The sequence below is a fragment of the Andrographis paniculata genome, unplaced genomic scaffold (genome assembly GCF_009805555.1).
Source record: "Andrographis paniculata isolate CXL003 unplaced genomic scaffold, ASM980555v1 Contig12END, whole genome shotgun sequence".
Classification (NCBI taxonomy): Eukaryota; Viridiplantae; Streptophyta; class Magnoliopsida; order Lamiales; family Acanthaceae; genus Andrographis; species Andrographis paniculata.
This window is the reverse complement of record NW_026137402.1, coordinates 2,261,665-2,287,862: the sequence shown is the minus strand read 5'-3', so window position 1 is coordinate 2,287,862 and position 26,198 is coordinate 2,261,665. Positions and strand designations below refer to the sequence as shown.

Below are 26,198 nucleotides of genomic sequence, written 5' to 3'. Positions count from 1 at the left end.
ACCTGACAGTCACCCATTGGCTTCTTAGAGGTCTCGGTCCTGAGTTCTCCAATTTCACGGCCGCACAGATGTCGCAAGATCCTCTGCCAGATTCTACAACTTTCTTTACCAGGGCGCTAAGTAATAAGTTATTTCAAAAATCTCTTGCGACCACTAATCACTCTCCGATTCCTTCACAGGTTGCTTTCACTGCGTGTTCGTGGCTGAGGCTTCGGGGGCAATCCCAGTCGCCGCTTTCCCTTCCATAGAGGCCGCAGTAGTACCAACAATTCTTCCTATATCGGGGTTGTCGCAATTTCACGCCATGGTGTTTTTTCTGTCGAGAAATGGACCATAATGTGTTTGATTTCCCAAAACGCTTCGAACGTACCTACGATCGCTCTTGTCGTCCAACCAATACGGCAAACCTTGCTGAAGCCTTTGTTGCCGACTGTAAAATCTCGTATGTCACTCCGTCAGATTGGTACTTAGATACAGGTGCATCGGCTCATATGTCTACAAATATCTCTCATCTTGACAGTGTTTCATCCTACTCTGGTTATGATCATGTGACCGTCGGTAATGGTGCGAATTTATTCATATCTCACACCGGTTCTCTTTTTCTTTCGCATGGTATTACTTTACGGAATGTTCTTGTTGTGCCTGGTCTATCCAAGAATTTACTGTCTGTGAGTCAACTGACTCGTGATTATCCCATCCAAGTGGTCTTTACTGATTCAAAATTTTATATTCAGACTTGGGATACCGGACAAATACTCGCAAGAGGGACTCGTGATCGGGGGCTTTACTTGATGGACTCTCCGAATCATGCACTTACTGCAGTGATCAAGAATAAAGGTTTACGAGCTTCTTTTGAGTTGTGGCACTCTAGGTTTGGGCATGTTGCTCCTATAGTTATTTCCCTATTACACAAACTTGGATTATTGTCTTTTACTACTTTATTTTCTTTATCATCACTCTGCCAGACATGCCAATTAGCTAAGAGTTCTCGTTTACCATTCACTGTAAATGATTAACATGCTGATGGTATTTTGGACTTAATTCATTGTGATTTATAGGGTCCAGCACCGGTTGTCGACACTGCTAGTTTTCTCTATTATGCTATTTTTATAGATGATCACAGTCGCTTCTGTTGGTTTTATTCATTCCATGCAAAGTCAGATTTTGTGGACGTATTTCTGATGTTTCAAAAATTTGTTGAAAATCAGTTCTCTAGAAAAATAAAGCAATTTCAAAGTAATGTGGGTACTGAATTCATGAATACCCGTTTGCGACAACACTTCTTATCATGTGGCATTCGACATCTTATGTCTTGTCCATATATTCCAGCACAAAATGGTAGAGCAGAGCGAAAACATCGTCACATCACCGAGATGGGTCTTGCCTTGCTTTTTCATTCCTCAATCCCTTTCTCCTATTGGGTTGATGCTTTCAGTATAGCGGTGTACATCATAAATCGATTACCTATTGGGGGTCCTTTCAAATAAGTCCTTATTTGATATACTCTTTGGTCGGACTCTTGCCTATGACTGCTTTCATATATTTGGGTGCCGAGTATACCCGTGTTTACGGGATTACACTAAGACTAAGTTTGAACCTCGAAGTGTGCCATGTGTTTTTCTGGGGTACAACACCATTCATAAGGGCTTTCGCTGTCTCGACACATCTTCTGGCCGCATGTATATCACTCGGCATGCTCGATTTGATAAAGACAATTTCCCGTTCGCTCGTTCCAGCCCCTCTAAGCTTATTTCATACCTCACTTTTTCGAAGTTCCTTGATGCATCTGACTCATGCCCTTCTCAAGTACCCTATTCTGATTTTATCAACGCACCTCTTATGTCAACCAACAACTCTACACCACTGTCATATGTTATCCACCATAATGATGTGTTTTTTCCTACCGATTCAAAATTTAATCCTCTACCGCTACCCCAACAAGATGTGAATCCACAGTCACCCCAACAAGATGTCAATCCCTTGCCACCACTTGCTCTCATGCGCATTCATCCGATGCGAACTCGTGCTCAGTCGGGTATTTTCAAACCTCGCTACCATGCCGATATTGCTTTTACTGAGTTCAATCCTCTATATTCTTCTCTCATTACTATTACCGAACCCAAAGGCATTAAGACTGCTCTAAAACACCCAAAATGGATTCAAGCTATGGAAGAAGAAATGGACGCTCTCCGTCGCAATAAAACATGGGACTTAGTTCCCCGGCCCTCAAATACAAATATTGTTGGTTCAAAACCGGTTTATCGCACTAAATTTATTGCCGATGGTTCAGTGGATCGCCACAAAGCTCATCTTGTCGCTCAGGGTTTCAACCAAGTTCCTGATTTTGATTTCACCTACACATTCAGTCCTGTGGTGAAGGCATCCACCATTCGCATTCTATCTCTCGTTGTTATGCGTTCCTGGCCATTACACTAGCTCAATGTAAAAAATGCTTTTCTAAATGGTTTCTTGATAAGCCGGTCTATATGGAGCAACCCCCTGGTTATGTCGATCGTCTTCATCCTACTCACATTTGCCGTCTTCGAAAGGCATTGTATGGCCTTTGGCAAGCTCCTCTAGCTTGGTATCAACGGTTTCGCACTTTTCTCCTTTATCTTGGCTTCATGCAGTAAAGCTGACACTTCTCTTTTCATTTTTCGACGCCAAGAGGTTTTTATCTATCTACTCATCTATGTTGATGATATCATTATTACCGGTAACAATTCTTCCTCGCTTCGTGCTCTAATGACTCGTTTAAGTACATAATTTTCAATTAAAGATCTTGGTCGCCTCGGCTATTTTCTCGGTTTGAAGGTCACCTACCCTTCTTCAGGATTATTTCTCAGGCAATCTAAATACTCTAGAGACATTCTTATTCACACTGATTTGCTAGACTCAAAGCCTATCTCTACACCTCTGGCGCCAGGAGCTTCCTTCACTTCTACAGGTGTTGATTTTCCAGATCCTACTCTCTATCGCTCCCTTGTTGGTGCGTTGCAGTATTTGACGATTACTCGCCCAGATATTTCTTACTCCGTCGATACTGTGAGTCAATTCCAACAACGTCCCACTATTGAACATTTTCAAGCAATGAAACGCATCCTCAGATACGTGAAAGGTACTCTTGGTTATGGTTTATCCTTTTCTCTAGGCCAGTCAACTCTTCTTGGGTACTCCGATGCTGATTAGGCACGTTGTTTGGACACTAGGCATTCCACTTATGGCTATGTTGTTTTTTCTGAGACCAAATCTTATCTCTTGGAGTGCGAAGAAACAACCAACTATGTCTCGGTCAAGCTGTGAGTCCGAGTACCGCGCTTTGGCCAACACATCTACTGAACTTATTTGGGTATGCAATATTCTTCGTGAACTTCATTCTCTACCTTCAGCGCCACCGGCTCTCCTATGTGACAACAAGAGTGCCCTCTTTCTTATTCAAAATCCCATCTCCCACAAGCGTGCAAAGCATATTGATATTAACTTTCATTTTGTTAGAGAACTTGTTGAGGCTAGTCGTCTGAGAACTCAATTTATTCCTTCTACTGATCAGCTTGCCGACATCTTCACTAAAAGCCTACCGCATCCGTTGTTTGAATTTTTCAAATCCAAGCTTCGCGTCCTCTCTAATCCCATGCTTCGCTTGCGGGGGTATTAGACACAATTAGTGCCTTTATATTAGGCTAAATCAGTGCTCTTCATATCCTTGTATTTTTAGTAAATATAGTCTTTCCTTATTCATAGATTCCATATCAATGGATTTGTCAAAACAAAGGTAAAATTATTTTTTCTTCTATCACATATGTCAAACTCTCGTAAATCAAGTGGTGAGACATCTCTAACTTGAGGGTCTCGGGAGAAATTCCCATTAGATATGTGATTGTGTGGATATAAAAAAGAGCATACTTAATATGATATACAATGAATAAAAATATAATTAATTAAAATAATTTGAAATTAATTTAAAATGTTGTGTTGATTTGAATTTTTGTTTAAATAATATTTTATTGTAATATTTATTGAAAAGAAATTTTAGTATATTTTTATTGAGAACTATAAATAATGTTAATTTTAATTTAAAATGCTAAGAGAACAACATGACAAAACTATAATGATGCATGAACAAATTGGTCGTGTATTGATAAAAGATTTGTTCACCTAATTTAATTTTTATGGTAGGATTCTCCATAATTTTTTTTTTCTTTACATACAATATATATATTTAATGTATATAATATATATTTTATTCACACAAAAAAATTAAAAATTTCATACAAAATATTAATATTTTTTTATATTATTGATGCCATTTCATATTTGACATAAAAAAAAATATATTCACAAAAAAAAAATACAAAGTGAACACACCCATAATATTCACTTAGCTTACCAAATTTATTTTTATTTTTCTTTTTGGTCCGCCCCTTAAATTTTATCAAATTACTAATTTCGACAAAATTAAAATATCACATTTAATTATGATCTTAAATTCAATATTTTTTTTACAATAAATGCCACAATTATTATTACATGCTCACATACTTCTTCGGCACAAAATGTCAATATCCATTTAGTTCAATATTTTTATTATTCAATCCCAAATATTCGTCTAAACACGCCCATAAGAACGCAAGCTAGAAAACTCTCTATTACTCAAAAGTGTTTATAATTTAATAAATGAATATATCAAATTTAATCTTGTAACAAATAAACTTCGAAAACACTTTAAGTATTTCCTAACTAAAAAAAAAAAAAAAAAAACAGCCAAATCCCCTTAAACAAAAAAAAAAAAAAAAAAAAAAAAAAAAAAAAAAAAAAACCAGTAAAAACACACCCCGATCTTTCTCAAAGCACACATTACAGACACAGTAAAAACTCCAAATATAATGCATTTTGCTGTAAAATTCATTAATAGTTCATGAGATTATGCATAACATTTTCTACTTCCTGTTACTTCTTTCTAACCTGACAAAAACTTACAACATGGAGCTTCAAATGGGATCAGCACAAAATCTTCCTCTCCTCAAAAATTCACTTTAAAAAGACCAATAAATGAAGACAAGAAGAAAAAAAAAAAAAAAAAAAAAAAACCCACAAATTACATGTAACAACAAATAAAGGATATAACTGTCAAAATATCGGAATGGTAAAACTTAACCTGTATGAGATAGATGTGTGACGATTACACGTCAGAAGTTGGCTTCGGTTGTTGTTGTTGTTGTTGCTGCTGCTGCTGCTGTCCCTCCATCAAACTCAATTGCCTCCTTAGTCGCGCAATATGCGCTTGTACCTGCCGTTTTTAGAAAAGCATCAGTATGTACAACCATGCTGAAAGACGAGGAAGAGGATACAAATATTGTGTGGTTCACTTCCTTTGATTTCATAGATTGGTAACTTTCTTTTATACAATTTACATTTATATATAAAACACTTAAAGGAGATAAAAACGGGATAAAAAAAAATTCACTTCCCTAACGTATGAAGATCGGCTATGGAAGCTGCTTTAGGAAGAGATTCTCAACGTCGGTGGAATAAATCAACACGAAATTAGTGCATGGTAATGTTCAAGTTCACCTTAGCTATAAACTATCATAGAACTAGTGAGACATCAGGTTTGTTCTCTCAAGAGTTTTTTTTTTTACTAGACAATTTCACAATTTTCCTTCAAATATACATATATATAATATCCAACACCCATTTTTCATACAAACTACCAATCTAACACCTATTTCACCTAAATAAAAAATAAAAAAATAAACATCAAAAGAAAATTCCCCATGAATGTATGAGGAGCAAATCGACACAAAATTAGTGCTAAAATATTTTCAAGTTGCTTACCATAAACTATCATTGAACTAGTGAGACATCAGGTTTGTTTTAACTTCTCTTTTTTTATTTTTTTATTTTTTTTCTACAATTCAATCTCACAATTTTTCTTCAAACATTACATCCAACACTAAATTTTCATATAAAAGATCATATATAACAACTATTTTATCTCAAAATATAAAAAGAACATGCTTGGGTACTGTCTTTTAACATTAATTTCAAGTGAAACAACAACATAACATAGAATATAACATCACAACCGTCAATTACAATACACATATATGCATATTCACCTGCTGTCGAGCTGCTGCAAGTTTCAATAGTTCGTCCGCTTCAGAGAAATTGGTAAACCATTGGGTCAGGGGATGGTCCTTGGTGTTGCCTCTGGTTTTGCTGTCAACATCCTCACTAGGTGCTGCAATAATGTTTACGATAAAAAATACAATTAGTTAAATTAGACAGTGAAAAACGCATGCAAGTAAATAACATTTTCTTGAATTTAAGCACAAGAATGGAAAATAGCGCACCGGGAGGCAATGCAATATCTGGAGGTAGTCTAGGCACAACAACCGCACGATGATTTTGCACCCGAGCGAAGAAAGCATCGGGAGGCTCTGAGAAAACAATTTCATCGTAAGATTCCACAACAACAGGCTTCTTAGTGGAGAGTGGACCAGAATCATCTTCAGGATATAGCTTCAAATGGTGATATCTATACCCATTTATTACACGTAGAAGATACTATATTAGATGTGCATATATACATACATATATATATATATACATGTGTAGAGAGGTACACAAACTCACAGGTGCAACGGCTTGTCACTAACATCATTGTGAAAATAAAGGGTAATGGCAATTTCGAATTCACCCCATCCAGCTTCTGATAGCTCGAATGGTGCACTGTCGATTATCCTTGTCGGGTTGTTAAAACTCGAATGAAGTTGGAAAACTGCACGCCTTATCACCACTCCCAAGTCCTCGTTCGTTGCACCACGGACATAAACTGTCCATTTGTGTGATTGATGCCTGATCAAGGTAAGCCGAAAACAAACACCATGCTTGGAAATTTCATTTGAAACAAATGATAATTCAAAGCACACTTGGCTCTGTTATTGTACGTTTTCAATTATATTTTAAAATATTACATTAATGCCTATTTCTCATTTGAAATATTACATCAAAAACTTCTTCTCTACACAATATATCACATCCAATACCTGTTTACTTATATCAAATACCTATTTTTTTATTAAAAATTTTGTACTATTTCCAAAACTCTCTGATTTCCAAAACACTTCCAAAACATATTCAAACATGGCTCTATTTATATATGTTTCCAATTCTGTTTTATAAATATTACATTTCAATCTTAATTTTCATTTGAAATATTACCTCAAAACTTTATTTTCTATGTTAAGCATCACATTCCATACTATTTACATAATATCAAATACCTATTTTTTATTTCGAATTTGTACTATTTCCAAAACTCTCTGAAATTCCGTAACACTTCCAAAACGTATCCAAACAAACCCGACAATCATCCAAACACAACTTACACAAATCTAACATACTCTCCTCACATAAACATACCAATTCGCAACAATTCGGTTACTACTTTCTAGTCAAAATTCAAACACTAATCCTCATGTTTGCCGGAGTAACCTATCGGAACAAAAATTTATTCATGCTTATTGCTCAGTATATCTTACTCTATACAACCTGAAATCAATCATGTGCAAATTATTTCATATACTTCATATCAAATGAAATTATATATTATAGAATTTCTATTTAATAATATTCAAAATTAAAAGAACAGAATCATAAAAAAACGTAGGCAATTTAGAACAGGAATTTCATCAAACAGCTTATGTACTAATTACGCTAAATGTGCTTCATCAAAAAATGGAGAAGATTCAACTTACTCGCTCGCCTTCTTTCCAAGCCAAAATGCGACGTTACCATACACAATAGGAACGCAGATCTCTGAATCCTTAATCTTCTTAACCAAACTCTAGAGAATCAGAAACAACACAAGAAAAAATTAAAAAAAGCGAAAAAAAAAAAAAAAAAAACTACTTCTCTCAGTAAGATTCAAATCATTTGGCTGCAATTGGTACAATGCGGTGATTCCAATAATGTTTTGAAATTGGGAAAATAAAAAACAAAAAAACGAAGGAACTCGCACCTTCTTCTCATTATCATCCGCTAATTTAATCGTTTTCGAGCGCTGCAATTTCGCCGAATTATCCTGTTGTTCGGCGCCGTTTTTCTGAGGCATTCTGCGATTGAAGAGCTTCGGAAGCAAAATCAAAATCGATCGGAAAAAAATTAGGGTTTCAGATTGGGGCCTTTACCGTGCTGTGCTATTCGAGCTAGGAGAAAGGAGAGGAATCTGCTGTGGAGATGTCTATAGTATGGATTAGCTTGACCAATCAAATGGGGTGGGGTACACGTGTCGAATCATGAAGGGGTTATTGTATATACACCTGCGTCGCAGGAGATTATGACCGACATTACCGTTGCCAAGTCCAATTGGAGTTCTCACATATGCCCCTTTTTGAGTTTTGTCCGACAGTGTTTAGGCTGGGTTCCGATTTTGCTGACTTGTTTATTTATTTTTTAATTTAAAGATATTTTTATTAAATACTTCATCCGTGCTCGATTCATCTTTTTTACGAATATAATTAAAAATATATTAGTAAAAATAATTATTTTATAATATAAATTAAAATTAAAATAATTTATTAGTTAAATAAATTAAAAAATAAAAAATTTAAAATAAAACTAAAATTTATAATCATTTTTCAAAAAAATAAAAATATATAGAAATGTTATACAAACACAAACGTTATTGTCAACATAGTAGGTGAAACAAAGTGAGTATATTTTAAATAATATTTTATATTTACCTTGTGGTTATTCTAAAATTTTTTATTGATATAATTTTTAATTAATATTATAAAAACTACTTCGACATACTCCCTCCGATCCCATCGAAATTGAACCATTTGATTAAGGACACGGTATTTAAAATAAGAATATTTAATTAGTTAATAATAATTAGTTATAATATTATTTTTTATATAATTAATAATATTTATAGTTTTAAAATAAATTTAATATATATGATTAAAAAATCAAAATAGATGTTTAGATATTTAAAAATTATATAGCAATTAAAAATATATTTAATAGGGTAGAGAATAACATTTTCTATAATACAAGTAAATAAAAAAAATTGTTTATTTATAATTAACATAAATTAATTTTATAAAAGATGTGTAGTTTTAAATATAGATAAAAATATTTATTTTTTTAATGAGAAATATAGAAATAAAAGGGTTTTGAGTGGTCCTATGTGTTAGGTAGTTAATTAAGTTGATTTAACTAAAAACAGAAAGGTATGAATTATTACGGGACATACAAAAATGGAAATAGTGACAATCGTTGGGATTATATAAAATTTAAAATATTATATTTTAATAATAAATACGGATAGTTTCAATATGTAAAACTATGTTACTTTATAATTTATAAATTTAATATAAGAGCACGGTTGTCCTTGAAAATACTTTCGAACAATTTATTGAAGAGTCTACTCAAACTCGAATGAATTCTTCGATTTCTTCAAGAAAAAAAAAAAAAATCATGATTGGAAAATATAATAAAAGAAACGAAACAAAAGAGAAAGCAAAAAGTAAAAAAAAAAAAAAAAAAAGAAAGTAAATAAAAAAACCAAGAAAGTAAATAAAAGCATGAAAAAAGAATATTTATTGAAATTGTATGATATATGGTCAATTCTAGAGAAGAAGAAGCGGTACAGAAGTTGATCCTCCCTTATTAAAAATTAAGTTATTTTATTTTATCATCCCTAAAATTTCTCTTTATTTCAACAGATCCACGTTTTCGTCTGGGCCGTGCATTAGGCCATCGGTGGCGTTGCTTGTGTGGGCTGTTTGGCTATGTTCACGGGCTCAGTACATTGATCACAAATCATATTTTGACATAACAAAATATCCACCATAAAAATAGCGATGAGGCAAAAATGCAAAACTTCTAAACTAATTGATGCTTTTGGTGAAAATTCAAGATGACTTAGACCGAATTCTTCGCCCTTAAATAAAGTTGCACATCGCATTGAAGTCGAGCAGCACGATCCATCCCCATTGATGATTGAAGTTGTGCCAAAGAAATAAAATGTGCGAGAAAGCGACGCAAGGCTTCGGTAATTCACAACGCATGCAGCGATGTGTTATTACTTCTTGATCAGGTAGCGCGTTGAATTTTAAGAGTGGGCCATGGATCGATTGGCCTCTTTGCATTGAGGTTGCATCGAAAAACAACTTAATGCTATGCTCAGAGGGCATGGAACCTGTGGTTAGAGATCCACCATACCTACTATGAAATCGCCTTCATGCAAAGAGCTCGTTTTAAGTCGAGACTAACTTTGGACAGCTCGTCATTCTCGAGGGTGCACTCCTTATTTATTGTGGATGAACTATTATCCATGTGCAAGCTAGTCCCAGCATCCCCCCGCTCCATATGGGTGAGTAGCTATTTACGGGTGAGCTGCTTGCTGTGTGCAGCTGCCCCCAAGCTGTTACTATTTTCACCTTATACGTGTCGACCTCAATTTTGCGGTGATGGACAAGGAAACCAAGAAACTACCCAGCTTGGATGCCAAATGTGCACTTGGCGGGGCTACCTCTTACGAATCAAGGACTATCGGAGGTGCAATAAATGGTTTTCAAAGCTCTGGGATTTGATAACCACATTGTCGATATAAATCTCTGTAGATGTGCCGATCAAATTGTAAGTTGCTTCTCCATTTTTCAAACTAAACCACATTACGATCCATTCAAAGATTCAAATTGCTCTAGGGCAGTTGAAGGTTGTCTTATGCGCATCTTTTGCGACTAAATAAATTTGATTATAACCCGAATAACCGTCCATAAATGATAAGAACTCGTGTCCCAATGTATAGTTGATAAGCATTTTGACTATCGGTATTGCATACTTGCCTTTAGGTCTTGAAAATCGATACACAAACGCAACTTCCCACTATTCTTCATCACAGAAACGACTTGGAAATTCATTCGGGATAGTGACAAGTGAGTATGAAACAATCTCTATTTTATCCTTAATCTTCGGGAGAATATCTAGATTAAACATCCTTGGGGCCTGCTTGTGCGGCCAGTAATTAGGTTTTTTTGGTAACCGATATTCAACGAGATTCCGAGCTAGTCCGGCATTTCATCATAATCTCAAGCAAAACAATACCGAAACTCCTTGATTAACTCGATAAGACGATCTCTGTAAGCGATATCCACCAGGGAGCTGATCTGGGCGCCTTTCGGACTTGCCTTGGTTCTTAAATTGATTTCATCAAGTGGGTCTTACGCTTCGAATGTAGGAACGATTTTCCAAATGAGGCTCGGAAACGGCTCATCATCTTCCAATTCAGTAGGCCTCGGTGAGGATATTGGGCCTCCCTAAGGCCGTGGGCGCCTGCCTCATTCCTGGGGAGAGGTGGGTGACCCGATTCATGAGTCGACTTCATCGGAAAATAACTCATTTTCTAGCCGTAGGACGGCCTTTGAATGAATTTCAAATCCTCTCGATATTAAGTTGTATTTTTGTCATAACTCAGCCCCTTACAACATCATCAAGAGGGAAAAAACCTCTGGAGAGTAATAAATTACCTCTAATGTGAGCATTTCCATTAACGGATCGGATTATTTTTCAGCAACTTCGATACAGCCTCCATTCCAAAATATTACGCATTGATGCAATGTAGATGGTACGGACTGAGAAGTGCGTATCCAATCACACCCGAGTATTTTCGAGTAGGTAGGGGCCATTCGATAACAAAGAAAACCATTGAATCCTTCCTTGATTCGACTGTCACCTCGGCAACAACGATGCTAGCAACTTTATGCGCATTATCGGTAAAAGTTGTAGTTTATATTCAAATAAGAATCAAATTGTCGTGATTTTTCTAATTTTACGCAAAGTCGAGAGCATCATTATATTAATTGGTGCACCCCATCAACATAAATCTTGCTGATCCGATGCCCATCAAAAGCAATAGTAAAGAAGAAAGACCTTAAACAACGCACCTCATTTTCTGTCGGCTGGGCAGAACTTTTGGGAGGACAGGGCTATCGTCTTCCACCATAATATTGCTCCGCAATGACTTTGGCTATTTTGAGGAGCAACAAATTCTACAAGCAAGACATTGACCATGTTGACCGTAAAATCGCATTGGAATTGAAGAGTTTGATCGAGGTCGTGATAAGAAGCTATAATATTCAAGATGGCTTCAGATATATTATCTTCTTCAAGGACATCAATTTTGGGCTCTTATTCGGGTATCTTCGAGTTGGATACGACCATAGGTGTTTTCCCTTCATCCTTGATCGAAACAGCACAGGAGGTGCTCGCCTCTGCTTGATGGTTCAATTTAAACTATATTTGATCATTCAGGAGCGACGGAAGGTCATTAGGGACTGTTTCAGCATGGACAGTAAGCAGTGTACCTTGCTGCTTCGACCTTCTCTCTTTCTAATTGTTTAAGTGATGCCGGAGATTTTAGATATCGTCTCAGTACGACTTACCAGCTTCGGGGCTGATTCAGTTACACACCCAGTCCCTGATTCATTCAGGTGTTGCCGAAGGTTGTTAGGCAATGTTTCTATATGGGCAGCGGGTATAGTTAGCGCATCAAAAACTAACTCTGTGCTCTGCTTGTTTACTAGCCTTGCTGCATGGCGCCAATGTTATCTGCCTCTTTTGAGACTAAGACAACTGCTGAAGTTTTCCTAGGACTGATTGACTATCCAGCTCATATCCGTTGGATCTCTCTTTGGTCGTCGAGTCAGATGAAGAGTAATGACCACATGGTCCACAAAAAATACCCTCCAAATTTCTCCATCCCTCATTTCAGTTTCTTTGGATTTTCCAACCTACAAGGAAAATAAGCAAGATTAATATTTGATTTAACAATAATATCATACATTACCTTATTTTTCATCGCGTCCTCTTTTTTGATCTCCTTCTCGGTGGTGCTTTCGTCCTTGTCCTTTGGGGTAATAGGTTTCAGAACTCCTACCGTCATTCCAATTCGTAATGTCACAACACTAACATGTTTTTAGATTTTTTCCGATTGTGATGACCATTTCCCTGTCTCTTTTTTCTTGACATAACGAAGATCCGCCGCCATTTGCTCCGTGCAGGATTAAAGACTTTGAATGCTAGCTTTTGTATCTTGTTGGAATTGAATTGTATTGGCAGTCATGGTTTTCATCATTGCTTTCAATATTATAATAGATTGGTTGGGGGATATGGTGGTGGCTGAAAGAATTGTTGCAAGGGTGCTTGCGGTCGGAACCCTTGATGTTGTGGATTCTCATACCTGAGATTCAGATGATCCTTTCATCCTGGATTATAGATGTTTGAATAAGGGTCATATGGTGGGTGCTTCGGTGGAATAAACTGGCTACATTCATATCGGCATGACTTTCCTCGTGTAGGGTAGGGCATGCATCGGTTACATGTTCCGAGCTTGTGCAAATACCAGACGCTCTCACATGGTGCTTGTTCCCTGCAACCAATTGATGAACAACTTTTGTAAGTTCAAAAATTTATTGCCGAAGAGAATCATTACCTTCTAAATATTCAACTCCTCTAGTCCCGAATTGCTGCAAATTCTCTGTCATCATCGGAATCTAATCCCATGCGGCTTTTGGAGTTTTATCCCTCAACGCTCCTTGGCTAGTGGCATCAATATTGTTCCAATCTTTCATGCTAAGTCCTTCGTAAAATTATTAGAGCAACAATTGATCAGTAATCTGGTGTTGTGGGCATTGCACACAAAGCCTATTGAACATCACTAAGTAGTCATGCAACGTTTTTCCTTGTTGTTTCATGCAACAAATTTCTTTACATAATGTTTCCGCCTGCAAGGCTGGAAAATACTTTTCCAATTTTTTTTTTTTTTTTCATGTCTCTTCAAGTGGTAATGCTCACCGCCGGTAGATAAAAGATCCATTCCTTTTCTATATCCTTCAGTGAGAAAAAAAAAATGCCCACAATTTTACTTGCTATTTCGAAATCGTCGGTGGTTTCATGCTCGAGCAAACCACATCAAATTTTTGCAAGTGTTTATGCGATTCTTCTCCAACAAGACCATGAAACAAAGGCAAAAAGTGAATTAATCCTAATTGTAGTTCAAAACTAGCATTACCTTCAATTTTCAAAAAAAAAAAAAATGCATAGCGAATATAATAAATTGGGCACGGCTAATTCCTAAGCATTCATATATCTTTTTCCGCCATATTGGTTTATTGGTTGATCGATTCACTCGGTAGCAAATTCGAAACCTTCTCAAATTTCAACATTCTTTTTGTTTCTTTCCATAATCTCTTCATTAACTTCTCGATTTCTGATTCATATATAAATATAATTATGACAAAAACATAAAATATATCAAACGCCAGTTCTCGACAACAAAGCAAAAAATTGGTAGCCTTCGGAACTTCCAATGAAAATTTTCTATCACTGCAATTGGTGAGTAGAAAGCGGTGTCGAGGTCGATCCACAAAGACTGTGTAATTTAATTCTTGTATTGCCACAAATTCAAGTATTGAGAGAGATTAAAATATTCAACTAAATCAATTAAACGATGAAAAATAAACACTGGACTTTTATGAGATTAAATTTCTAGGTCAAAGAGTGAATAAGAAACCGAATTAAGACTTGATCATCAATTTCGAATAATCTTGTCGTTTAATTGATAAATTGGTTATATGTTGTAACATCGCGGTCGACTCAAATCGGAATATTACCGCCACATTAAACTAAGAAGTCGATTTTACTGAACCGGCCCGCCTAGCGCGATGCTAAGACTTATATAATATTTTTTTCCTTCATTATGATTTTTTTCCACAACGTTTTTTCATAGTAAGATTTTAACGAGGCACATTCTTTGTATAAAACCATCAAAGGGAGAATGTTATACGATGCTCATGCGTGGACAATACATGCATATTGTGTGGATGCAACACGTAGTGTAATTTAATTGGCTATATAAATGGTTTGTTCTCTTCCATTAAAAATGGCGGTGCAATTTGCTATATATATAGCTGTCATTTGTCAAAATAATATACTAACTTCATTTTGCATTGTTTCTTTCTCTCTCTCTCTAATTCCCCCAATATCATTAATATCATACAAAATAATGATTAACAGTAGGGATAATTTATATTCCTATATTAATATTTACAACAAATTTTAAAATGTCATTGTATTCAAATAAGTAAAATTTAGTTCAATTAAAATAAAAAAACTTATATTTAATAGATATAAATAAATAAATAAATATTTTATTATTATTTTTTATATTATCTGTAATAATTTATTTTTTTATTAATATTAATATCATAATTTTAATATATTTTATTTTTAATCTATTTATTATGACACCAATAGAAAATATTCCTAAATTGGACTCTGATGTAAGGAATCTCAATGAAATTCCGATGAGTTCTATGAAAGTATGATAATGATAGTCATAAATCGATAATGTGTTTTAATTTCCCCTATTTTATATGGGCGTGGTTGTTTGAAGTTTACTTTAAATTTTTATTTTTAAGGATAAAATATAATTTTCATTTTCTTTATTTACTAGTATGTCAATTTTAGTTTATTTTTTATTATTTTTAATTTTCAAGTGATAATTTTTGGTTTATTTTATTTATTAACTTGTAAATTTTAATTTTTATTTTATTTTTTAAAATGACAATTTTGATTTCTTATTCATTAAATTAATTTAATTTTAGGCATTAATTATTATTTTCTTTGAAATTAATATTATAATTATTACTCCCTCGATGGCCTAAAGGTACTATGACTTTCTTTTTATTTGTTATCTAAAAATATGATCACTTCCTTTTTATTAAAATCATCATTTCTTTTTTCTGTAAAGAAAAAGTAAGAAAAAAAAAAAAAAAAACCAAATGAAAATCCGTGTCTCAAAGTTATAATTTTCTTTTTGATGACCGATGTAACGTATGTCCAAAAATTTCATTTTCCATTCATTATTTAAATTGATTGATATTGTTTTATCTTCGTACAAATATTTTCTTTCAAACAAATCATTCAAAACAAACTTAAATACCAAGTTTAAAAACCATTCGTTCAAATAACATAGTTGTAAATTGTCTGTATTAATTAAATTATTGGCGTAAGAAAACAAAAAAAAAAATTATTTTATTTTATTTTTTTTGTGGATAAAAATATGATATTATATATTGTGGCATATACATCTTTTGTTAATAGGTACTATATAAGGAGAATAATTCTTATAAAATAATTTTATAAAGATAATATATTTAGATGACGATGCATATCATAAATATATCTATTTTTTTTTCAATGATAATTATGAACCAAATTTGGACTATATTACTTAACAACGGATCATAATTGTTATTTTAAAATAAAAGAACTAAAATTGACACAAATAAATTGGTCAAAATCATCATTTTAGTAATATAAAATTAAAATTGATACAAATAGAAGAAACAAAAAAAGTATTTTACTTTTATTCTTATTTTAAATTTAAATATAATATTTTATTAAAAAAAATACTATATTTTTATAAAAAATTACGATTACACAATTAAAAAAAAAAAATTAAAATAACATACTCATGCCCTTTTGGGGGCGATATTCTTAAACTCAAGAAAGGCTATCAACATTTATACGATGGATGCATGTTGTCGTTGCCGTGTAAAAAAAGATATTTGAAAGATAGATAGCGTACGAGGAGTTGTTGTTTGTTGTGGTCGGGATATCGTATTGTATATAGGCAAGCAAAAATTGACGTATCTTTCTGAATGATCCATTACGATTCAATGGTAGTTTCCTGTGGAAAAAGAAGACATATGGAGCACATGACAAACATCTTTGCATTTGTTTTCCTCTTGTTGTCGAGGTTACGACAACTACATTTTTCGTGTGGATGAAACATTGTTGTTTTAGGACATGTGTCTCTCTCGGACCTTCGTCACGTCCTATTTTTTTTTCCATTGAAAATCCTAATTCAAATATCTAATCTAGATTCAATGCTATGTCGATTGCGATGCGACTCCCTATATTTTATGAGTAGTTCAACAAATTTTGTACTCTCTTTGTTTTAATGTTTTAATTTACTTTTTGAATATTAAGTTTAAAATATTACTCCCTCCGTCCCAGATACCGTGTCTGCTACACTAGAGACACGGTATTTTAGAAGGGGTGTAATTAGTAGATAATTAAAAATGTATTAGTGAAAATAATTATCCTATAATATAAATAATTATAAATTATTAAGATAACTAATTAGTTTAATTAAAATTAAATTAAAAAATTTAAAATGAGATTAAAGTGTGTAATCATTTTCCAAAAAAGGAAAGTGATATGATATGTGGGACAGACAGAAACGGCAACGTGGACATGGTATCTGGGACGGTGGGACGGAGGGAGTAGTATTTTATATGTACGTAGTATAATAGATGGATAGATATATAATTTTAGCCCTAAGAATGTTTTGTAACAAGTTAAATTATATTGACAATATTAACAATAAATGTAAGAGTTTTTTTCTTTTTTTATTATTATTACCTCCGTCCGGCTCTAAGGGTCTCATTTACTTTTTGTATGTTGATCTTTAAATATTAATTATTATATCAAAATATAGTACAAATTAACAAAAAAAATTGCAAAAATATTTCTATTAGTGTCTTATAATACTAATAGAAGAACATTTGGACAAACAAAAAATTATACATATATTAAGAACATTTTTAATGTTAAATATAATAATGACAAAAAGCTAAATATGACCCCGAAGGGAATATTATTTTTTTTATAAATATTTCTAGGACCAAATTTACTTAAAAAATAAAATTGATAGATTGAAATTAGATTATCAAAATGGCAAAATGAATCTGGTTTTTTTTTTTTACAAAATAAAAATATACATATTTCCCCCCAAAATTAATATATAATACTCCATAATTTTCTATATTTCACATAACAAAATATCTTTTAAAATCATTTCACAAAACAAACACATATAATCTAATTTAATATGCTGTATTTGAAACGAATCTTTTGCTATTATTTTAATTATGAAGTTACAAATTTTTTACAATATATCTTAATTTATACCAAGGGCATGTGCTATTTTTTCATCTTTAATTTTATATTATAATTCTCACAATATTTTTTTAATAAAATACATATATATTAATAAAATATCACATTAAAATATATATAAATAAAAATATAAATCCAAAACTCAAAAAAGTGCTAAGAGAAACATATTTCTTTTTATTCATTCAAATGTATATTTGTAATGAAGTCTTGAGATTGACTTAAGTGAAGCATAGATTGATGAATAAGATCATCTCTCTTACTTAATATCCTGAAAATCAAGTCCGACGGGAAAGTCACACTAAGCGAATTATGTGTGGTCCTCACGGTCACAAGTCCAACTCCTACACTATCAGGTCATCCCTTACGGGATAACATTATCTCTCTTTTCTTAATTAAACAAGGGATCGGATGATTGCGATTCACCATCGATGTGGATTGCTACTATATGTACTAAACCAGAGCAAGTGTACATGCCTTACATCAAGACAAACAATTTAGTACAATTAGGATTATTTTTTTATTTTTTATTTTTGACGTGACTACAATTAGAATTATTCATTATCTGTTAACGCGATGAAGAGAAGTTCAAATTAATTTGATTTTTTAAGGTCTGAATTTGATCTTGCACTATTGATAATTTTTTTTCCTTCGAACTCATAGAATCAAACATCTAGTTTCATTTAATTTATTAAAAAAAATTTGAAAAAAAAATTATTATTTTTTTAAAATTTAAAACATTAGATCAAATACCTATATATAACATCAAATACCATTTTCATTTAATTTACTATTTTCAAACCCCCGAACTCAAATTCAAACCTTAAAGGAACGCACATGGTTCCTAAGCTTGCTGAGGCGAAAGAAATCGATGTTGTCGAATTAAATCGGCACATTCTTGAAATATAAGATTATAAAACTTATAAGTGAAAGTGGTTGAATGTGATATTTTATATAAAGAATAAATATATTTTTATTGAAAATGATAATAATATATAGAAAAAAAAAATGGTGAAAAAACAAACACAAAAAGAACAGAACCCTTATATTGTAATGTATTTGTATTATATAGTCTTTGTCCAAATATTACATTATGTATTTTTCAGACAAAAATATCCATTCATATCCGAAAGGATCCAAGTCTGAAAAACCATGAAAAAACAAGACAAAACTATTATATATATATATATATGCTGTGTATATCTTTTCTATCGATCTGTCTGTCTACTTATAGTCATTATGATTGGCTCAATCGATAGGTGAGATCCGCGAAAAAATCCTCGCTGCAGGGAATGGTGAGGCCCCCCATGGGATGATAGAATCCGAATTCCTCCTCGGCTTGAGACAACAATTCTTGGAACGACGAATGGTTCAAATAAGACACGGGAACAACAAAGCGCTTCTTTTCATCGTTCTCCCCAACATATACCGCCAAGTGTCCCTTTGGAACCTCCAATGATCTTCTTTCGTTGGATAAAGACCTTCTCAGCTTGTGTACGATCGCCATTCTTGGAAAGTATTAATAATTAGGCTAAGGTTATAAGAGGGATCGAAAGTGGATGTTGAACGATGTTGTCTGGATACGATGCTGTATATATAGGCGATGAAGAAATGGCGTATGCTATAGAAACTCTTGTATGACGTATTGAATGTTGAATGTTGAGTTTCGTAGATGGATCCGTCTTGATGAGGCATAAGCACATGTCGAAAAATGAATGCGATTTTGTGAGTTTAGAGGATGGATATGCAAGGCATGTGGCTGAAAACAGTGTCCTTTTAGGACATGCAACAAACACATGTCGTCTGATGTAATGAATCGGATAAGAAATCTTACATATGCTCGACTACTCCTTGGTTTTGTCCATCGGAATTCCTAACTTCAGACCGATCGGGTGAAGCTGAAACCGAAACAGGATGTAGAAGATTGTCTGAAATTCGGACAATGATAAGCCAACGTCATTAAAAGTTATCGATTGAAAAACAGACAGAGACAAATCCATGTGATCCATCGTGTGCTTATATTATTACACTAATATTCACCGATCTTCAATTTTGAAGGTTGGTTTCTATCATCAAGTTATGAAACTTCATCTACCTCAGACTCACATGTTCTTACAACTTACAAAATCTACAGAGAATGAAAATGTTGGTTGAACCCCTATACCACCAGGCCGAACCTAATACCCTGCAAACCAGGCCCGACGGCAGGTGACCTGAGGCGTTGGGAGTTTGAACCAATGACTTCACAGCCACAAGTCCAACTCCTACACCATCAACCAATCCGTTACAGCACTGACTTATATTCTTTCATACATGACTGGGTATTATTGTCTGAAAAACAGAATGTAATGTTTCGACAAACATTGTAGAATACAAATACATTACAACACAAAGTGTTAATTATAGTCTTCTATTTCAAGAATGCCAGTTAATTGGTTACAGACAACATCAAATTATTGTTTTATCTCAGGAATGTCCCGTGTTTTGTTTTGTTTTGTTCACCTTAAAAGCAAACGGCTAATTCTGTCTAATGGGGCGTTTGTCAAATAGCTTTTTGAAAAGCTTTTAGTTTATTGAACTAGCTGTTTGATTAGTCAGAAAGCTAATTTAGATGTTTGGTAAATTAGCTTTTTGGAATAGGTTTTTGGATCCAAAAAGCTAATTTTGGAAAAAAGCTAACTTATCGAGCGTTTTTAAATAGCTTTTTCTGTAATTTTTTTTTATTCCTTATATGTCCTTCAAAATGTATTATACATTTTACACAAATAAATATATTTTAATTATTTATTAATTATATTAGAATATTTTATTACATTATAGTTTTACTTTTATAAATTTAAAATAATTAAATTATTTTAATTATAAAATATATAAATTTATTAAAATCAACATAAAATAAAAAATATAAATATTAATATTTTTTTATTAAAATTACATTATATAAATTTTATACTAAAAATAAATTAAATTTATTGAAAATTATAAATATAATGAACTAATTGATAACTAACATAATAAATATATATGCGAAAAATTTATTATTTTATATTTTACATCATTTTCAATAAAAAAAAACTATTTATATATTTTAATAAAAATATATTATTTTTTAAATCTAACTGTAATAAAAATAAATACTTTTATAACACTTTTACAATTTTCAATAACTAATAACAAAAAATTTTAAACATTCTAAACTAAAAAGAACATAATTGAATATATTAGAAACAAGAATAAAATAGAAATGTCCTCAATTGTTATTTTTACGTATAAACAACTAATATCAAACAGTTGTTTTAATAAGCTAAAACAGCTATCAGCTAGTCAAACCAGCTAATTGAATCAGCTAACAGCTATCGGCTATCAACTAATTGCCAAACACGCCCTAAATCATCACTTGGTTGGCCTACTTGTAAAAGATCCCACACGTTTTTGTATAAAGTAGCAACGTACGTTGATGGCGAACGGCATATAAACCGATTACTTGTATAAAGATGGAGATGGGGTTGTTCATTGATTCTCCATCTCACTTTAGTCTATCTCAAAATTTCATTACGGTATACATTTGGACTAGAAATCTGCTCGGTTGCCTACACTACTCATATACATAAGCTATCTTTTCCAAGACAGAAAACTTTTGAAATTGATGTAAGAAGGGTGAAGTTTATAAAGAGAACTGATTTTATAACACAAATCTGAATTGTTTTTTCATCGGACTTCCTTACAACATATGAAGATAACAGAAAACAAAGGTTGAATTATTTCACTTTCTTACTCATAACCATGTCGGAGAAGAACCTAATCGATAGTCTTTATATATATGTCCGAAAATAATTCTTTGATTTTTATTCATCGTCTGGAAACGGTTGAAAAATCGGTTAATTATTTAATTGATGAAATTCAATTTTGAATTATATTCGTAATTTCTGGCAGTGAATTGAAATGCACGTGGGTTGTATGGTGGTTATTAATAGTGTGATTTAGGCGCATGAATGCCGGTTAGCAATAGACGTGCGTGCCATCGGCCCAAACCAGATAATGACACAAGTAGACAAGCATAAGTTTTGCTTGGGTTCGAAGGTCTTTGACGTGGCTGTGGGCTTAGGCTTGGTTCGGGTGAATGTAAGACTTGATGAAAGTTTGTTATGCTTTAGAGCCATATTGAAACAAATAAAATATTTTGGTGAAGCTCAAGGAAATAATATTTCTATAAAAAAAAATAGTCCAAAAATTTAATTACATGTATTACGATAAATCATTATTTTGAATTCAAAAGTCTAATCAAATCACTATGAATAAAATAAATTAGTACGGTTACAGAGTTACGGAGGTTTCGACAATTATTTGAATTATGGCCGACAATTATGAGCCATTGTAAGTTGGCGTTTTGACTCAACATTAAGGATTGGATTTCATTCAATTCTTAGAATCTGCGTGTATTCAATCATATATGACTTTAAAAATCCATGAATTTTGTTGGATTCTTTAATAAAATTGTTAATTAAACTATAGAATCTCTTGTTAATTTCAATGGATTCTCAAAATTGGTAAAAAAATATATATTATTTTATTTATTGCAATAATAATTATTTATTATTTTATATGTATTTATTAATTTATTATAATAATATTAATGAAATAAAAAAATTAAATGTTAAATATAAAAATTACAAATATTTTAAAAATTTTTATATATTTGAAATAATATTAAAAAAAAAAAATATATATATATATAATAACAAATAAACTTGCTCGATTATATTTGGATTTCAGTTTCGTCAGTTAAAAACAAATTCTATAGAATTTAAGTCTACCGAATTTTAAAAATCCAAATAAATCTATTAAAATCTTAATTGAATACATCCCCCTAAGTCCCTCAAGGGTGGACTAGGAAGAGTTCTCTCTTTTCTCCCTCTCTAATCCTCTCATCTTCGGAACTGTTTCGAGCAGAGTTCCCCGGCTTGCTCCGCAAATTCTCTTTGTGTCATTGTATCTTTGGGAGCATTATGCCCACGAACTAGAGGCAACACCGAGGTATATTCGTTTTTGCGGAGAGAGGTTCTACTTCAACTTGATGTGATTATAAAATTTATTTCGATAAATTATTTTAATTATCACGGTATAATAATTTTCCAACAGAAACTACATTCCTAATTGTTGTTTTCTTGAAGTCCATCTATTCCATGATTTTATGGTCTTTCAATTTCAAGCAATGTGTAAGTGTAGTTTTGATCTTAGGACAAGATTTCGGTAAGAACGAATCATTCACATTTTTACAATGATGAGTTCTGAAAATCGAACTTAGGATTCAGACAGTGCAGCCAAACACTTTCATATCTGGTAAATAACAGATTTGTTGGGGATTTTATTGGGTTATCCACTAAAATTGCTGGATATAACTCTTTATCGTGATGAGTTCACTCTTTGAATACGATATTTTAACCCAGTTCCTACAAAGGTTACACAAAGTTTGTATTAGGATAATACCAAGTTTGATCTCAAATTCTTGGTAAAAAAGATCGAGACAAGGCGAAGGTTGAGAATAAATATGCAAATGGAGACTATAATTTCTTGTAGGAATAAAACACTGTATATATATTTTCTTGATTTTACATTTTTGCAAAATGAGACCAAATCATAACTTCCATTTCATTTAAATTGAACAAACACAATGTTTCAATTTAAATTTAAATTTCAAAATGAATGGACGTGTTGATTAAATTCAAACATTAATCTGAATTTAAAATGAATTGATGTGTTGATTCAATTCCAACATAAATTTGAATTTATAAATTAAATTTTATTAAACACATCAATAAATGCAACTTTAGAAATTAAAATTTTAGAAAAAATTGCAGAATATCCCGTAGACATGTCCATGACTAAGTCCGCTATTATATTTTCTTTCATAATTTCAATTACAGAACTTCTATACTTGTAGATGATATGACTAAGGCCGTGTTAAGAGTTTGTTGCAAAATTTGTGTTACTTGTCAAAATCATGTCGAAACTAGCTTATTCTAGTGTGCCACTCCACGCATCCCATCCTGAAATTCATTTAATCCCGACATCCATTGGTATCAAATAAATCCAATCACACTAAAATCACTAACAATAACATGATATGTGCAACAGCTTTCTGTAAATGTGGACCACCTTTGAGGGAACAACATTCACAATTCGATCGATCACATGGTGGAACAATGTTGATAGGTTTGGAAATGAGTCAAGAGTTACCATGATCTACGTAATATGCACAAATAAGGGGATATGAATTTACGTAGTAACTGAGGATAAGAGATTGCAGCCAGTCTGTCTGATTATTGCTGTAGGGACATTTGACAGATACATGTCCTAACCGGACAATCTTCAGGGACAAAAAACTTGTGGTGTCTTGAGATTCTATTCGATCGTACAAAGACAAGTGCATTTGTCTCTCCATGTGCTTATGTCTCACTAGTTTTTTGGACAACACATATTCTAGTTATGGGGTCACCACTTGATCAGATATCCAGTACTATACGGCTTCTCTCGCTCCTCTATATATACACGGCATATCCATACAACGAGCAGCAAGTCCTAAAGCTACTTCATTCTTACAAAGCCTTCGATTCTCACATCATCAGATCTTAATAAAACTCCCCTATTCTTACCCCATACAACCAGCAATGGCCATTGTACAGAAGCTGAGACGTTCTCTGTCAAGCGAAAGAAGATCAGCCGAGGTTCCAAAGGGGCACTTAGCCGTTTACGTTGGGGAGAGCAGCGAAAAGAGGCGCTTTGTTGTTCCGGTGTCTTTTTTGAAGAATCCTATGTTTCAAGAATTGCTGTCTCAAGCTGAGGAGGAATTCGGGTTCCATCATCCTATGGGAGGCCTCACCATTCCTTGCACCGAGGATTTATTTGTCGAACTGACATCCTTCTTGAGCAAGTCATAGAATACAAACATGTCGAGATAAATACATAGATAGATTTTTGTATTCTTTTAAGAGGCATTTATCCTTTCAATTATTAAGGATTTTTTTGCCCGGACAAGATTTGTATTTTTTTACCAGAAATTACACTCCACAAACACATTACAAGAAAGTTTTGTTGAGCAATTTCATGCCGTAAAAACATTACATAATTAATTTCTATGCATAATTCTAGCAATTATTTCTCATCTCTGTTATATTCTTTCTGGGATCAAGACTGAACAACCTAAACAACCGAAAGATTGCCCAAGTTAACAAATTCGAGCCACATTGATGTTCCAATAACGCACACAACCATTTATGCTTTTCTTTGAAAACTTCAATTTTTTTTTCTCTTTCAAAACACATCCATGATCTCTCAATATTATTACAATACTTTGGTGTTTATTAGTTAAATATTTCATCATACACATATCATTAAACATTTAATTTTCTTGCTCTAAAATCTCTATAATGTTTAAAGGACATATTCGTGTGGACCTTTGAATTAATGCTAGTTCACATGGTAGACCAATAGTTGTTCGATGATCGGATAAGGTTTCCACCAATTCAATCTTATCTTCTTGATGTATTACGATGCAAATCGTTATTGGCTCGGAATTAAATGAGATATGCTTGGCTCATTCAAAACGCCTAACAGACCATGTTCGACATTTTTTAGCTATCCGAGATTGTTTAAAGCCTATATATATATATATAATTGTAGCAATTTTTGTTTTCGTTTTTTTGGACTTTTTGGATTTCCGAAATTATAAATATTTAGGAGTCCATTCAATCAAAATTTCATAAAATTTTGTTGGATTTTCAAAATCTGGCTAAAATTTCAAAAGTCTTTTAAAATATAAAGTTATTCAATCTAAACTTTTAAAATCTAGACTATTCAATTCACACTTTTATATTCCGTATTCAACCATACACAATTTTTAAAAGGTCAATGGATTTTATTGGATTTTAATAGAAAGTTATAAAAAATGTATATATAGAATGAAATCTCTTTTGATAAATAAAAATTTTGATGAATTTTTAAAATTATTATTATTATTATTATTATTATTATTATTATTATTGATATATAAATGATAAATATTATACTAATATTTATTATAATCTATTAATAAAAAATAATAATTTAAAATCAAAATGTACTAGTAAATTATCATCAGTTTTTTCAAAAATGTTATGTTTTTA

General features: G+C 32.6%; 3 protein-coding genes across 4 annotated transcripts; 1 reads left to right on the top strand and 2 right to left on the bottom strand.

The window, feature by feature from the left end:
- Positions 1-4,995: 4,995 nt before the first annotated feature.
- LOC127252120 (transcription initiation factor TFIID subunit 14b) lies at positions 4,996-8,228 on the bottom strand. Of its 2 annotated transcripts, none has more exons than XM_051276163.1 (6): positions 8,024-8,228; positions 7,761-7,849; positions 6,637-6,858; positions 6,354-6,538; positions 6,120-6,241; positions 4,996-5,287 (listed from the first exon to the last, which is right to left on the bottom strand). In XM_051276163.1, the coding sequence occupies exons 1-6, from the start codon at positions 8,114-8,116 to the stop codon at positions 5,180-5,182; spliced, it is 819 nt and encodes a 272-aa protein (XP_051132120.1). In that variant the 5' UTR covers positions 8,117-8,228; the 3' UTR covers positions 4,996-5,179. The 2 variants fall into 2 exon arrangements, with proteins under 2 accessions (XP_051132120.1, XP_051132127.1); XM_051276170.1 differs by having other exon boundaries at positions 6,637-6,835; positions 8,024-8,074.
- An 11,045-nt stretch (positions 8,229-19,273) lies between these two features.
- Positions 19,274-19,543, bottom strand: LOC127253840 (auxin-induced protein 15A-like). Its single transcript, XM_051278624.1, has one exon. It carries the CDS (start codon positions 19,541-19,543, stop codon positions 19,274-19,276), a length of 270 nt encoding a protein of 89 aa, XP_051134581.1.
- Positions 19,544-24,598: 5,055 nt separating this feature from the next.
- On the top strand, positions 24,599-25,198 carry LOC127253776 (auxin-responsive protein SAUR27-like). The gene has a single exon (XM_051278546.1). The coding sequence runs from the start codon at positions 24,705-24,707 to the stop codon at positions 24,972-24,974; it is 270 nt and encodes an 89-aa protein (XP_051134503.1). The 5' UTR covers positions 24,599-24,704; the 3' UTR covers positions 24,975-25,198.
- The last annotated feature ends 1,000 nt before the right edge of the window (positions 25,199-26,198 follow it).